At 40.8% G+C, this 15,949-nt stretch overlaps 1 protein-coding gene across 1 annotated transcript in view; it reads right to left on the minus strand.

Annotated features, from left to right (window-relative positions):
* Nucleotides 1-4,200, minus strand: part of PLA2G15 (phospholipase A2 group XV) — a 21,415-nt gene extending 17,215 nt beyond the window's left edge. The window contains exon 1 of the mRNA XM_042821530.1: nt 4,053-4,200. Coding sequence (XP_042677464.1) covers nt 4,053-4,200 — 148 coding nt within the window. The remainder of the gene's footprint in view (nt 1-4,052) is intronic.
* Nucleotides 4,201-15,949: the final 11,749 nt, after the last annotated feature.

The following is a 15,949-nucleotide window of genomic DNA, read 5'->3' on the forward strand; positions in this document are numbered from 1 at the left end:
AAAAAGTACCAATATAATAATAACTGAAAAATAGCAAATCTATGTCTGTAGAGCAAATAATCCACTGTATATTTTTATTGCATTTATCTGAAGTACAAATTCCTTTGGATAAAAAACAACTATCAAATATTTCTCACAGGTTAAAACTTCCCTCAAACAACTGTCAAGTTTTTAGTTCCAGACATTAGCCCCCCTCCAAACCAAACTGAACTTCCTTAAAAATTGATTCAGAATACTGACGGCTGTTCTTCAGGTTGAATGCCTCAGTTGCTTATGGAGTCAGCAACACAGTGCTGTAGAAAAGGCTTGTGTTTAAAATTAGGAACAAGAAAGCAAACAAGATCTCACATGATACTTCTAGATACCTCAGATCACATGAGGCATAAACAGTTAAATCACTGCTGACATCCAGCCAGCTGACCACACAAACACACACTCCTCAATTAGCAGTCAGCAGGAATTCAGACAAACCTCTTTTGCATGTAAATCAATTATTAACACACTTCATTTAGGCATCTTTCTAGAAAACTTTAGCCAAGTACCTAACAAATTGTTTGCAGAAGGTATCAGAACATTGATATAGTAATTGTGTTGAGTCAGCTCTAAAAGGTAAAGAGTTCAGTGAATCCACTGCTGATCTTATAAGGACAGGTTATCAGCCCCCAAAATTGATAAGGCATAAGATAGGCCATCTACCATCACTGCATACCGTGCGAGAAAACGAGGTGAGAACAGCCACAGAACACAGGAATTTCTTATTAGAAGACAAGTGGAATAAGTATATAACTGAACTGATAAGAAGAGTGCAAGATTAATTCTAGTAGTGTGTAAACATGAGGCAGGTCTCTCAAAGCACTCGTACAGAGATTGTTTTTGGTTTTTTTGAGATCGATACTGTCAATAGAGCAAGGTGTTGGATAGGTTATCTTGTTTCTTTCAGATTTCCCAGTATGAACACTTTGTCCTGGAAGAATACAAAGTCAGAGAAAGCGTGAAAACAATTCAGTATTTTTTTTTTTTCAATTAAGTAGCCCTGCCTTCCCTAAAAAACCTGAGGGAAGGACTCTAAAACTATCAGCTTAGGTTTTAGTCAACCATGTCCTGAATACAAAGCTTTTAGGCAAGACTCTGGAAGTAAGGTTTTGACTTTTATCGTGTTTATTCTCTATTCCACTACGATGTGAATAACCTTTGATGCTTTATTTAAACATCAGAGAAAGCGAGCAATTGCCCTAGAGTATTTTGCTTTCTACTTGTGTCATTTTAGTCCCCGTTCTTTCTACCTTTGTTTGTACAAGCATGCTCAGCAGACATTAGCTCCTGCTACTAAGGCACCATTTGATGGTGCACAGACCAGCATTTCCCAAAGGAAACAGCTTCGCTGCTGTCCACATGCCTCCACACGTGCCAGCTTCTTTTCCATTAAGGCAGTTCAAGTGCAAAACTGCTCACTTCTTCCTCAGCAGATTAGTTTTCTAGTGCTGTAGCAGACAGATGACTCTACAAAGTGACCAGTAACTTTGCACAACGAAAATAGGGAGAGCACTAATGAGCTATTAGCTTGGCTTAGCTATTTTACAGAAGCTCACTTCACCTAGTTAGACAGCTCTACATAGAGCTGTGATCTGTTGGCAATTCAGAAACTAATGTGTCAGTAGCTACAGCCAATTGTTACAGGGTTATATTCAAGCAGCTTATCTGCTTTCAGATTAGAGAGGCTCAGAAGTGTTTGCTGTTGTTGTTGCTGTTTTTTAGTAAATTGCCTAGAGAGCAAAACATTACCCATATAATAACAGTGCCCCATATTTACAAGCTGTGGCTGAACTTCCTTCTCCATTACTTGAGTAAGCGCAGGTTGCAGCTGCAAGTAGGGTCATCACAGGAAAATGTTGAGAACAAGTTACACTGGATCTTATGACCATCATTGGTCTAAAATATTTATGAAATAATCATTATGTTAACTCAACATTCCTTTAAAAAGCATTCCTTCCTTCTTTTAGTCCATAAGACCAGATGGCTAACTTGCCACAGAGTACGGTAAGATCTCAACTCCTTTTTCTGCTTAAAGGAGTTCAAAACATCCAAGCAGACCAAGAGGGAATACTCAGATCATGAGACCACATTTACTACAAATCACACATAAAACTGAAGGCATATGAAGAACTGAGAGTCTAGATGCCAGCCTGATAAATTGAGAGGATCAACTCCACATACCCACCTCACAGTGACTCCAGAAACACCTCAGGCCTGCACTGCTCACATAATGCAGCCTGCAGGTACCTCAGCCTCCTCTGCATTTGGCACTTTAGTGCAATGTGTGTTTTTCACCCCTCTCCCAAACACCTCTGTTAAGCCAGCACTTAGAATGCCTCCCTAAAAAATGATTTCTCTTAAACCTTTCTATCATCCTCATCACAGTAATTCCTAAAAAGCTTATCTCAACATAACATGTCACAGACACAAGAAAGGTGAAGAAAAGGTCATGAAAAGCAAACTAGAAGCAAGATGGAAACATGACCGACAGTCACTCCTTCTCCTCCTTTATTTGCTTGACCTTCACTTGCCATGTCATGTCCAATTGAAGCTAAGCTCCTGGTGCAGGTGGTTTTTTTTGTTTGTTTTTACAAAGACATTAATTTATACGCATCAAAAACTTCATGGGATTTTGCAACAGCAAATTATAGCAGGTCAATGCCTAAGAGTGCCTACGCTCTCCGAACACACAGAGAAGCCTGAAAAATGATGCTGGTTGGAAACACTGAATCTTCACTTTCTGGACAGGCCAGGACCAGACAGCAAAGAAGAGCATATTTTAAGACACAGCAGTAGAAGATGCAAGTTAAATACTGTGTGATAAAAACTCAACTTTAAGAGCAAGAAAATCTGTTTTTTTTAATCCATTCACTGATGTACCAGTACTCAGCCACACAGCATTAACCAGAACTTCTCTTATGAATACATAGATCAGTCACTGCTTTTAAAACCACTCTTAAGTAATGTATAAGCTTACAATTCATCCATCAGTAGTAACTTCATGCTGCTATATTCAGTATTCCCTTATCCCAATTGCTTCTAAATCTTCTTTGATCCCTTCATAGCTAGAGCAGAATATCGGATCAGCAACAAAAACACTCTCACCTCTGTCAGGAAAAAGCTTGCCACCAAAGTAAGCACCAAGGCTTATTGCTAAACCCAGCATTACGCAGCAGAGAGATGGGATAAAAGATTGCTTCCAGCCTTCAGGGACAGCACTTAGAGAACTTCTGCTCACATTTCAACTCCAGCCTCCAAGGAAATCCTGATTTCTTCTTCTGGATCTGCATTCTCTCAGCTAGTTCAGCCATCTACTATAGCTGTGAGCTCACACACAGCACACTTGGCACACACACACAGTGCCTCTTAAAGAATTCTTGGTCAGCAGTTAGTCTTCCCTGACAGAAGTTTGTAGCAGCACTAACAGTCAACAACAGAATCTAAACTACTGTATACAAACAGAGCTTAATGCTAACAGCGTTCTTAATGTTCTTCTATTTTCTTACCTTTTTTCCTCTCTTTATCATTGCTGTTATTCATGCAATGAGAACACAGAGCATACAGAACATGGCTACAGGACTGACCGTTCACATCAGTGAACCTGAGCAGTATGTGGGAATGCTTGGGGACTACAGCTTCAGCAGACAAGTTGTTCAAACAATTAAGATTTATTTATGAGCTTATCAATGGACGCAGAGAGCAGCTGACATTTAACTCCGTAGGACCTATCAGACAGACAGGTTCTGCGTATTTGCTGTGAGCTACCGCGCGTTCCCGGCAGCATAGGCCGGTAACACTCGTTGCCTGCGCAGCGCTCTGAGCCAAGCGCGTTGTTTCCAGCCGCTCGCAGTGAGCGCGGTAACACGCAGCCGCCGCTCCCCACGGACCCCCCGGAGCGGCGCTCCGCGGAACCGGGGCGGCCGGCGCCTCCCGAGCCCGCCGTGCCCCGCGGCACAAACACGGGCACGGCTCCGCTCCGCTCCGCGCCCGCCCCGCGCCGCCCCCCGCCCGGCTCTTACCCAGCACCACGGGCGGCCCCGCGGGCCGGCGGCGCGGCACGCACCCACCGCCGGAGCAGAGTAGCAGCAGCAGCAGCAGCAGCAGCACGCCGAGGAGGGGGCCCCTTCCCGGGCGCGGGAGGAGCCTAGCGCCGGCCGGCGGCACCATCGCCCCCAGCGCATAACCACGCGGCCGCCTCCGCTCCCCTCCCGTCGCTCCGCCGGGGCCGCCGCCGGAGTGCGGCCCCGCCGCCCGGCCCGGCCTGAAAAGGGCTCGCCCCGCCCCGGCCGCGGCCGGTCCCGCCCCGCAGGCGTCACCAGCCGAGCGCGGAGCCGAGCGGGGATCGTCAAGCCGGGCTGCCGCTCCTCCGGCTCCTCTGATAGCGAGGTGCGGCTCCACGGCGGCCGCTCGGTTCCGGGCCGCGAGATGCGAGAGGTGCTGCGGGGCGGTGGGTTCGAGTCGCGCCGCTGCGTGCGCACTTGTGCTGTCGTGGTGGGTCCTGGAGGTGAAGTGAGGGGCGTTTCGTGTCAGACTTGTGCATAAACTTAGCACAGACGTGCGGTCTGCGTGTTTTGAGGAAAAGCAAATAAACCTTAGGATAGCTGCAGCTTTTCTCGTTGCAAAGTCACGGGATGAGTGCCAGTATAAAAGCAATGCAGTGCTTCAGGCGACGCCTGGCTAATGCAGCGGCTAATTGGTTCACGGTATCGTTGAGGCCAGAAATTTGGCAACACTCAAAAAAAATCATTAGACCTTCACACGTATAACAAGAACAGGTGGACTTGTAATTACAGGGTTTTAAAGCCAGAAGGATGTAAGCCTTTGTGGTTGGTCCGCAGCAGTTAGTGGAAGCTGCCCATTCAGAGTGAGGTGCGTGTTGGTTGCTGGTGGAGAGGAGCAAGGGTACCCATACAAGCAGAAACTGAACAGAGGAAAGAAAAAATGGTGCCCAGAGTCACTGTGATCACAACTCATAGCCAACTGTGATCCTGAATGAACAAGATGAAACTTCCTTGCTTCACCCATACATCCACTCCACGTTCTGAGCCAGGTGTTCTTGCTTCGCGTTCAGGGAAAAGCTGCTGGGGTCTTTTTGCAAAAAGGGCTCTACAGTCTGTATTCCTGTGTGATGCTAAATTGCAGAAATATGCCTTGAATGGTTTACGTACTGATGTGAACAGTATCTCAAACCAAGAAATCAGTGGGAGATACCAGAAATCTGTAGATGTGGAATGTAGAAATGCAATGTAGAAAATTACTTTTCATTGGCTTATGTAATTCAACCAGCTACATGCATTATAAGGTAGAAAAAATGAAGCCGTTCTTGCCTCATTGAACCAGCATTCAGTGTTTGTAGCTGCTGCAAAAAGAGGCATCAGAAAGATGCACATGAAAAACAGGCACACAGCCTATTGACTGGAATTGAGAAAAATGGGGTGGGGTTGGGGATGGTGTGGCATTAACATGGAATGAGGACGACATCTTTCCTCCTGAAATAAGACAGGGGAAGAAAATGCAACGAATCACTCGAGGAAGCTAAGGCCAAGTCTAAATCTAGGATCGTGTTTTTCCTGGCATCTGCCACACCTGTTGTATTTGTGCTAAGGGAAGAGATGACAACATCCAATACAAGCAGTGGCCTTGGTCTGTCCAGAGACAGGTGCTTAGTCACCACACAAGTGGTGACTTGAAATGACCTCCTACTAAAACAAACTACAGGGTGTGTAAGTATTACAGACTGTAAAACTGGTTGCAACACTGATCCTGGTGTAGGAATTAAATGTTACAAAATGCAGTGCAAGACCTTATGGAAAGGCAGAGCAGTGTTTAAAGAAAGCTGATCTCAATCACTTGGTCCTTCTGTCCTTCTCCCATATTGTTATGTTCAGTCCAAACCACCAAAATGCACATGACTAAGTAGTCAGGCCGAGATCACTTGTGTTGTAATATGAGTTTCAAATAATGCCACCTGTCAAATCCTCTCTTACCCCTCTTGGTTTCTCCTGGGTAGAAGCAGAGGCAGTTTCTGAACAGATTTGCTGTGCCCTTTAGGAATGCAGATATTTTGGTGTGCTTCTGTTTGTTAATTTGTTTTGTCTTAGTTTTTTATTTGAACTTCTAAATGTTGAACAAGCTCACTGCCTGTTGTATATCTGACTTACTGTAACCTTGTTGCCTTGTTGCCATGTAGCTTTTCTGCTGTAAGCCTCTGAGAGCACAGGCCTTTTGATTTTTACTATGAGAGTGGTGAGGTGCTGGAACAGGATGTGGATGCCCTGTCCGTGGAGGTGCTCAAGGCCAGGTTGGATGGAGCCCTGGGCAGCCTGGTCTGGTATTAAATGTGGAGGTTGGTGGCCCTGCCTGTGGCAGGGGGGTTGGAGCTTCGTGATCCTTGAGGTCTCTTCCATCTGGGCCATTCTGTGATTCTGTGATCCTGAACACCTCATTTCTCAGTGTTTACCAATGTGTCATTATTTATGGCCTTGATTATCAAATGTGTCATGTTCGTAACCCTTATTTTATTAATTCTGTACAGATGTTTCTGTACTCAATTCAGACAAGTCTTGATATTTCTGTTATGAATCCCTGCACTCTTCTAACAGTAGGGAGTATCCTCACCTTTTCCTCTTATTTTTCTCCAGGAAAAGCCTCCTAAGCACGTAATTGCTATTCCTTCTGTGCAAGCCCTGGTTCTTTAGATAACAGTCTCTCAGTTGATGAATCAAGTACCATTACAATTGCTGCTTTTTTGTTGCTTCCTTTTGGGAGATCGGTACTATTAACACTGGAAAACAAAGCAAACAAAGCTCCTTGTCTTTATAACGTTGTTTAAATACTAACAGCAAGTTTCTGTTTTCACACTGAATGCCCTGTTCCTTTGACGTTAAGAAATAGGAAGAACCAAGACAATCTGTGAAGCCTCTTAACGTTTCTTTCCAGTTAGCTGATGCTCTGCATATAAGTCGATGCAGTGTATTTCCTAGAAGAGTAGTCCTCTGCCTCTATAAGAACGACTTGACAGCAGGACATTCACAGACAACAGTTCAGGACCATGATCGTGCACACTCACACAACAGAATTCTACTTGTCATAATTCAAGGAAAATGTAATAAATATCAGAACCAACTACAAGTCTGAACTGACTGAAGTGCCAGCAGGCTTGTTTTTGGAAATGGTACACTATACACTGCTTCCTTCATGTGCCTCATATTAAAAACTGTCTGGACATGAAAAAGGAAGTTGTTAGAATTGAAAATATTTGTGAAAGCAGTAAGACGCCTTTATCACCTTTGTATAAGAAAAAATGTATATTCCAAAGACCGCTTTATTTTTTTTTTTTTAAATCACTGTTTTTTTAAATCACATTCTTTTTGATGTGTATAATCAGTATGCAAAATATTCTTCTTTCCAAACAAACAGCAGAATTTAACTAAATTAAGCGCAGAAAATGAGAATATCAGTACCATTATCTTTGTTTAAGATTCTTTGAGGGCTTAGACTGGCAGCTTGGCAAAAAGGGTGAACTGAATATGAGTTTGCAGACTAGTCATTTAAAATAAACGATCCTTTCCAGAAACGTAGTATTTACTTACACACCTTTTATTTGACTGAGCAGAATTCCCTGTTTGCCTCTGATCCTTAGCATTTAAGCAGTGCTTGTATTGGCTCAGATATTCCCAATCATGATTGCGCTGTGCTAGACACACTACTGGAAATGCAGCTTTATCCCAAAGATACACGTTCATATCAAATAAAGATAATGCACAATAGGAGAAGGAATACACAAAATAAATGATTAACATAATAAGAAACTTCATTATAAACTGTCTACAACGGAGGTGATTTTAAAAGAAAGATGTAAAGGTGACCAAGACACTGGCCCAGGTCTGCCCTGTAGGCAGAGGCCTGTGTCAGTGCTTTCTCCATTATTACTGTGTTTCATTGAGAAATGTATCAAGTTCAGAATATGTTAACAAAATCCTCACCATTCAGGTCTTTCAGAAACATGCTATTTTAACTTCTATTGCTTCACAAGATTTCACCAGCCACCCTAGTTTTTGCATTTGAATTTGCAGCAGTAAGAATTACCCTGGGATGCAGAGTCTCACCTTAATGGAAACGTGAGTAGTAGAATTTGAACATTCTCAAAAGTCTCATAGACAAGAAGGAAGGTAAAAGATTTAATTATATTTACAAAAAAAACCCAATATTGTGGTGTGCTGCAGTGGTTTGCTTTAGTCATCTTCCTCATTGCTGAATGTACAGAAAACATCTGCTGCTCATCTCATTTTTTCCTGCAGACTTTACTATAACATCCCTTCCTGAATTCCCCCACATGTTCTTTGGAAAATACTGTGATAGGATCTGTGATGTCTCTTTTCCCCTACACAACTAAATGTCGTAGACTAGCTCAGGTGTTCTGCTTTATAAACAAGCTATATTCATTCTCACAAGTTTGAACTCATTCCTGAGTCCTGGAAGGAATCAAGATCGCTAGGGAGAAGCCAGGCCTGTAACCCATGCACCCTGTGAACCAAACATATATATTGGACTTAGGAAGATTGGTACATTTAATTAGTTTGCCACAAGTATTCAGATTCCATAGGGTTCACTTTCAGAATGTCCACACATGTCCACTTTCAAACATCGTTAGAAAATAGAGCTTTTCTTAAGGAGGTTGCCAAGTTTCTCCCCCTAGTAATTCTAGCTGTAGTGCAAAGATTTCTAGAGCTCTTTGGCACAACAGATTTACCCTCCAACGTTGTTCTGCATTGGTAGGAATCCTGAACGTTGTTTAAACATGACTTTAGTTTGAAAAAGAAGCCCAAAAATTGCGTTACACAAAACTGATATGGTCTTTCTTCACTTTCTGTGAAGCAAGATAATTGCCTTTTTCTTGAAACAAATATCAGGCCTTTAAACTCAGTTCAGGAAGCTTACTCTGTCCTTGTCAAGAATAGTTTGAGGTTCAGTTGAAGTCAGTCACACTGGGACAATGTATTCTGGTTTCAGTGCAGGTTTGGCTGACCTGTGACAACACATTTTGCGGATGACCTCAGTGGGGGACAGTCATAAACATGTATTTTCTCAAGAGCTTATAGAATGCACTGCAGGAGGCTGCTACTGTGGTTTTTAATTTGCTATTAAATAACTATTCTATGCACGCTGTACATCTATGCTGGTCTATATATGTTGCAATATGTTTAGCACCACGGGGTTTTTTAATAACATTTCTTCAGAGTGAAGCTATGCGTAGAAGAATCCATAAATATCTCAGACATTCAGTTCAACTCTTGGCCCTCCTTTGTTAAATCAGCCAGAGGTGGGTTCCATTTCTCCTCTTACTGAAGAGACTGTTGTTTCCTTACCTTTAACAACTTGTTTAGTTTTTTATACGTTGTTACACAAGTTAGCACACATTTTAGAATGCCATTCCCAACTAAATGCAACAGTTTTTAAACCCAAGCTCTACACACAGTCACAGTAATCCCGGGACACTATCTGACATGCATTTGAACCAGGTCAGCAAGGCTATTTTCCCTTCCTTTTCTTTTGCCCTGCTTCCTCAGCACTTTATATTCACTTCCATATTGTTCTTCATGCTGCTACTCATTAGCATCAGGATAGGAAACAAAACTTGAGATCAGTTCCTCAGTCTCTTTATGATGAGTTTACAGTGCAGAATGTGGACAGAAAAAAGGAGAGGAGGCAGCTGGGGCAGTGTGGGTGCAGAAGTGCAGGCTTACCTGAATATCAGTCTAGAACATCAGAGCTTAGCCTTCAGCCAAGGTAGGATGTACACAATTAATATATCTTGTCACTGTCATCTCTCCCATCTTCAAACCTTTAATCTGTAGAAAGGTGATCATATTACTCTTTGTAAAGCTCATCAATTAGTGTTTGCAAACAATCCATGTAATTGAGCTTCACAGTTCATTGTGAGCACCCAATGACGAGTAAGCCTGCCATGATCCAAAGTTTTGAGCAGCCTGCTGTTAAGAAGCATAAAGCCATGCAAAGATGTGTTACTAATCAGGAAATGTTAATGAACAATTTAAAACAAACTTTGAAGGTAGAAAGTGACAGAGAACTTTATTAATACATTCGGTAATCCAGGCCTATTATAGTTGCCTTGCACTTGTGAGGATTTAGAGGCTTTCCAGTGTAATCCTAGTATTTGGCCCAGTGTAGCAGGTACTCCTTAACAATAGTTCTACTCAGAAAATGGCATTTAGAATGGAAACATTTTTAACTTGGACTACCTATTCCCTGTATTCACCGAGTTACACAGCATATTTTGTTTGGGAAGAAAAATAAGTATTGTTGATTTGAGGGATTTACAGATCTCTTGTAGCCATCATATCAGATAAAAGATAACAATTCATTTTTTGGGTATTTTAATTACAATATTGCTTACTAAATTTCAGCAGTAAGGAAAAATTATATTTGTAAAATTCATGTATCTGTGAAAGCAAATGAACTTCAGAACTTCTATTTCTAGTTAGTGCCCTGGGGGAACTCACATACCCATCATTTAAAACAACAACTGAACAGAATAATCAAGCTTGCATTCCAATTTGATTTGACTCCTCTTTGGGATCAACAAGAAATTATAGTCCTGGAAACCCACATCTATAAAGTAGTTTTGCAAAGTAGACACATAGTAAATATCTCCTTGATCTTTGGACCTTTTAGTGTTACAAACTATGAGATGTTCATTTACTGGCAGGACCCAGAGATTACACTTTCTTGAAAAATGCTCCAAATTTGCTGAGATCCAATGAATCTTTGTAAATTGTGTTTGCTCCAGGTTGGACCACTGAAGAGTTTTGAAATTGGAGGACAGTTATGTGTAGGAGGAATGAATGATAAAAAGTTGAAAATATGATCTACAGTGTGATGAAAACTGAGTAGGTTGAACCCTCAGGGACAGCTTATGGCTTGCACAAGTTCTAAGTTACAGCAATTTCCCAGCACGTTGCAGGAATGATAGAGTCTGACATTTTGTACAGTGCAGAGAAACTCTTTCTGCTCTCTGAGATGAAAAGCTAAGGAGTCTAACAAGGCAGTATTAATCTGCAAGCAAGATAATCTGCAGGCAAGATTATTTCAGACAAATAGAGGAATTGGAGAAAAAATAGAGCAGAAGTTCAACATGCTGCTATTATAAGGCTAGCATGTCTTAAAAGACTGTAAGAATGACTAGGACATAGTGACATTCTTGCCAAAGAATTGCAAAAGAATTTCTATTTGCTTGTTATGTGGCATGAGTCAAACAGCAGCATTTCAGGATTCTAGCTCATGTGTAATGAAAAGACAAGGAGACCATTCTTCCATTTCATAAGCAATTTCACGTGGTGTCACACCTTGACTGATGTTCCACGTGGTCTGGGAGTCAGGGAATCTGCTGAGAAATACAGGGCTTCAGAAATTTGCTAACTCAAAGTTGCTTCTAAAAAGATAAAGCACTGCTTCTACTAGATCCGGCTGGTTACTGACAGAAGTTATTCCATTTCTGGAAGTACAAGTGTATCCAGAAGAACTGAAAGTGGTGCCCATTAGTCATTTAGTAATTTACTGAGGGGCATGTTGATCTGTATCTAACCTCACTAAGGTTTCACTTACTCATTTTTGATGCTGATCATACCTTTTGAGAATTCGGTTTGTCCTATAGAAAATAATTTGAGAGTTCCTCTTTAGTGAGTACTTTAAAATGTAAGAGAGGTTTTTTTAACTGAGTTTTTAAGGGATGCTTTAAAGATACCTATTTTTTAATCTTAATTTTATGTTATGGCTCTTTGAGTTTGAAACACATACACCCATGAAAGATGCATCTGTAAAACAGCCTTAGATATGGAGATGTAACATAGACTACCCATGTATTTTCTATTCTTTTAGTCCAGTTTATCACATAAACATGAAACAGGAGTAGGAAAACTGGCTGCAGTTAAGAGTTAAATAAAAAAGATTCAGATTTTACTGAGGTACCTTAAGTAACATTAAAACAAACAGGATAACAAAATGAGTTGTTCAGATCTGTGTATGGACTGTCAATCTGTAAAAATAAATGTCTGATCTGTTATGTTTTGCTTAAACCACTTTCCTGGGAAAGAGATAGCCTATAAACATATCTAAATTACGCACAGGCACCTGCCCTCCCATCCCTTGGGCATGCTAAGTTAAAAAGCGTTGCTTGATGATCCCTGTAAGAACACAGTTCCCTTCTGGACCAAGGGACATGGGCACCTACCAATGGTTAGTCATGGGAAACTGGTTTAAGCAGCAGCACAGTGAGTACCATTGTGTCAGAGGCTGTTAGGTGTGTCAGTGCAAAAATAGAGTCAGAAGAAAATTAAGTTCTGGTAGACTTTTGAAGTCACTGTTCTAATCCTTCTGCTCAAACCATAGCTGGCATCAAAATTAGATTGGGACAGTTATCCTGCTGGCCCTGTTAATCAAATGCCCAAGAACAACAATCAAAGAATATAGAATGACCCAATCTTAGAACCTGCTATTGCACAAAGGCTTAGCATCTCACAAGTTTTGACAGCAGCGATTAGCATCAAACACAAGTGGAAATGTAGGTTAAATTTATATCACTGAATGCTCTGTATGCACAAACCTTGGAAGCCAAAGCACAGATATTTCACATCGCAGTGCCATTTTATCCTCAGATTAACATCATCGCTTCCCACTGATCTCTTCAGCATAGGAAAGATTATAGCCACAAACGCACGGTTCCAAATATGAGCTGGAGTTTTACAGTGCTGTTCAGCATCTGAAACTTCAAACAACTTCAGCAGCAGACAATTTTAGTAACTTTCCACCATTTAATCTCCCTTTTGATCGAGAGAGGGGTCAGTGAACTACACTGTCAGGTTTTAAACTGCAAAATGATACTTTGGATCCCTTTGTGGACATGTTTAGAAAAGGGGGGGAACCTTGCCAAAGACTGCCTTGACAGAGTGCTTTGAGAGAACTGATGCAGTAGAATGATTTTTAACGAATATGCTATAAATGGCTTGAGAAGCTTTAAATATTGCTGTTATGCCAGGTTTCAAATATGTTACTAGAATAACACTCTGAAAGGTTTCTTCATGGTATAGTCATTTAGCTATTGGTGTTTGACAGCTGAAAGTGAAGAAACCAAAGAATTCAAATCACAGGCTGAAGCAGTGATAGAAAAGGGATACTGCTATCATGTGACATAAAAGCACATTTTCTGCTGAAAGCAAGAAATATAGGAGCTTTCACATGGCAGATGAATTGGTCTCATGATTTCCTGTTAAAAATACTCTGTTCTGAGGGGATTTGAACTCTTCTGCTTGAACCTTATCCTAACATAGCTCACAAACAGTTTTGCTGCATTTGTGGGCTGCAGAGATGTATTGATTAGCTGGAGAAAATGGTTTTCTCAAAGTTTATTACTGTCTTGTCTTGGGTATTTCCTCATTTTGGCTAGCTGCTAAACTATACTGAATTCATTCTTTGCTCAGATAAATGACTCTTCTCAGATAACATAGGCTAGAATTTTAAAGTTTTAAATTCTTGTTAAATGTCTGTTTAAATCCTGTTTTTATATTCTTTGCAGTCAACTTCTTGATGTCTGTATAATCTTTTGTGGAATATAGTATTACATAATTATCAACAAGACTTCAGTCTCCTGAGCTATAGATTCAGCCTAACATTGTTCAAGTTCTGAATCTGATAAACTTGGATAATATTTCTGACTGGATCTGCGATTTGCAATTTAAAACTGTCCTGATGGGGACAACTCTCATCAGGCAGAACTTTGTCAGCTGTAGCTGATACGCAGTAGCAGTGTCTAGGATGGCTTCCTACCCATGATTTCCCCATTATGTACTCTATTCACTCAGTAACAGCCCTCAAAATGTACTAAGAACCAAGATTTTATATCAGGATGTGTTGCACATAGTGAACATTTTGCTATGCTGTTGTGCAGTACATCCAGCTAATAGAGAAAAGAACCAAGGCATCAGAGCTATAGCAATAGATTTGGTAATAATGTGGTCAGATACCACATATCTTGGTTAATATGCAGCAACTCCAAAGACAGGAAAGCAGCAATCATAATAAAAGTAGTCATACATCATTTGTTGTGTAGGAAAAAAAGCAGACATTAAAGAGGTACCATTCAATGCCATTATGGACTAAATGCATCCTGCACAGGCATGACTTGAAACACAAAGCCAAGAAAAATAGCTTACAAAATTAAAACTGACTGTCATTCAATACAAAATAATTTAAGTGACACATGACTTTTACTGATTTAAGCACAGAACAGGAGATACAGCAAAGTAAGTTACAAAACTCTACTAGGCAGAGGACAGTCTGTGATATAAAGATGGGATGACAAGGTAGAGGATCTCTATGACCATGGAGCATATGGCTTAAATGGGGAAAGAATGAGTTACCTTTGGAATGAAGAAGTTACAGATAAGGGGTTTAATCGAATAAAGACTATAGAGAGGGTGAATAGGATCAACTATTCACTGTTCCTTCCAGTATACGAATGGTGACTAACCAGATGAAGCTGATAGGAGACTAACAAATGAAAAGATGTGTTTCTTCACACAGTGTATTAAAGCTGCAGAACGTCTTGCTGCAGTAACTTTTGCTGCCAGAGGTGTTCATGAGTTCAAGCGTGGTCTTCACAGGTCTGCAGGGCAGTTGACCACCAAACATTTTAAAACGCACAAGCTATGTGGGACAAGTGTAGTCACACTTGGCTTGTTCTTACCTGCTTTCCTGGGTACCTGCTTTTTCATGTCACTACAGACAAAATACTGGGCTAAGAGGACCTTTTGATCTGACCCAAAACTGGAACATATGAAATAAGAATGCCTAAATCCAGGTCATATTATTAGGCTCATGTCAAATGTAAATAGCATGAGATCAGATGACCTTAGAATATGCTATAGCCTTACATTCCATTACAATCTATAAATTAGTAAATAGAAAATAGTAAATAGAAAATCCCCTCCATTCTACTGAGAGTTTTAAGTGCCAGCACTTTCTGCCAGTGAAAACACTGGAAAAAGTTGTCATTATTCACAGCCATTTCTAGTATTAAATGAAAATCCTGTAGAAGCAATAGGTAACATTATAGAATGATGATAAGAGATCACTAGTGTGCAAAGATGGCATATCTTACATGCTTTCCATACAGTATGTTATGTATGTGTTTGGTGAAAGCTGTAAATGTACCTGTGTGGCATCTCAGAATCAATCTTGACTACTTTTTATTTCAGAATAAGAATGCTTGGTCAAGATCTTTTTGATCAGTGGCACAGTAGGACGCTAGCTTCTTTCTGGCCATGCAGAACAACATGCCAGGTATGCTAATTAGTAAGTGACTGAGGGAGTTCAGTATTGCTCTACAAGTGTCTTTTGCATACCCAAGGGTGGCTGCTATAGAGTATGAGAGTAGCTTCGTGTTTGTCATGAGTATAGTCTTTCTACTTTCAGCACAGTTAGCAAGATTCCTGACAAAAGGCCATGAAACCAGGGCTGCATATCTAGCCTGGTGGCTCAGTGTTTATGTATTAAATGACTCTTAATCTGCTCAAATCTGCTGAACAGGGTCAAGAGCGCAACTTAGTCTGCTTTTCAAAGACTAGGAACATAATCATGTAAATTGCACTAAAGGAAGCGTTCATATTGCTGACCTTTCCAAGTTTGTTGCTTCAGACGTGTGGAGAAATAATTCAGATGCTATTTTTTTCATGGCAGAGCTGTCCTTTTATTCGTTATATATTATAGCATTGGAATTGATCATGTACCAAAACAATACTAACCTAGAATTATAAGAATATCTAGAAAATAAAATTATCTGCAAGGTAGAAACAACAGTGATTTCTATCGAGGAAGTTTATCTCGAAAATGTTATCTGCAG

The sequence above is a fragment of the Centrocercus urophasianus genome, unplaced genomic scaffold, assembly GCF_019232065.1.
Source record: "Centrocercus urophasianus isolate 14NV4802_14NV808 unplaced genomic scaffold, USGS_Curo_1.0 seq_2, whole genome shotgun sequence".
NCBI classification, from domain to species: domain Eukaryota; kingdom Metazoa; phylum Chordata; class Aves; order Galliformes; family Phasianidae; genus Centrocercus; species Centrocercus urophasianus.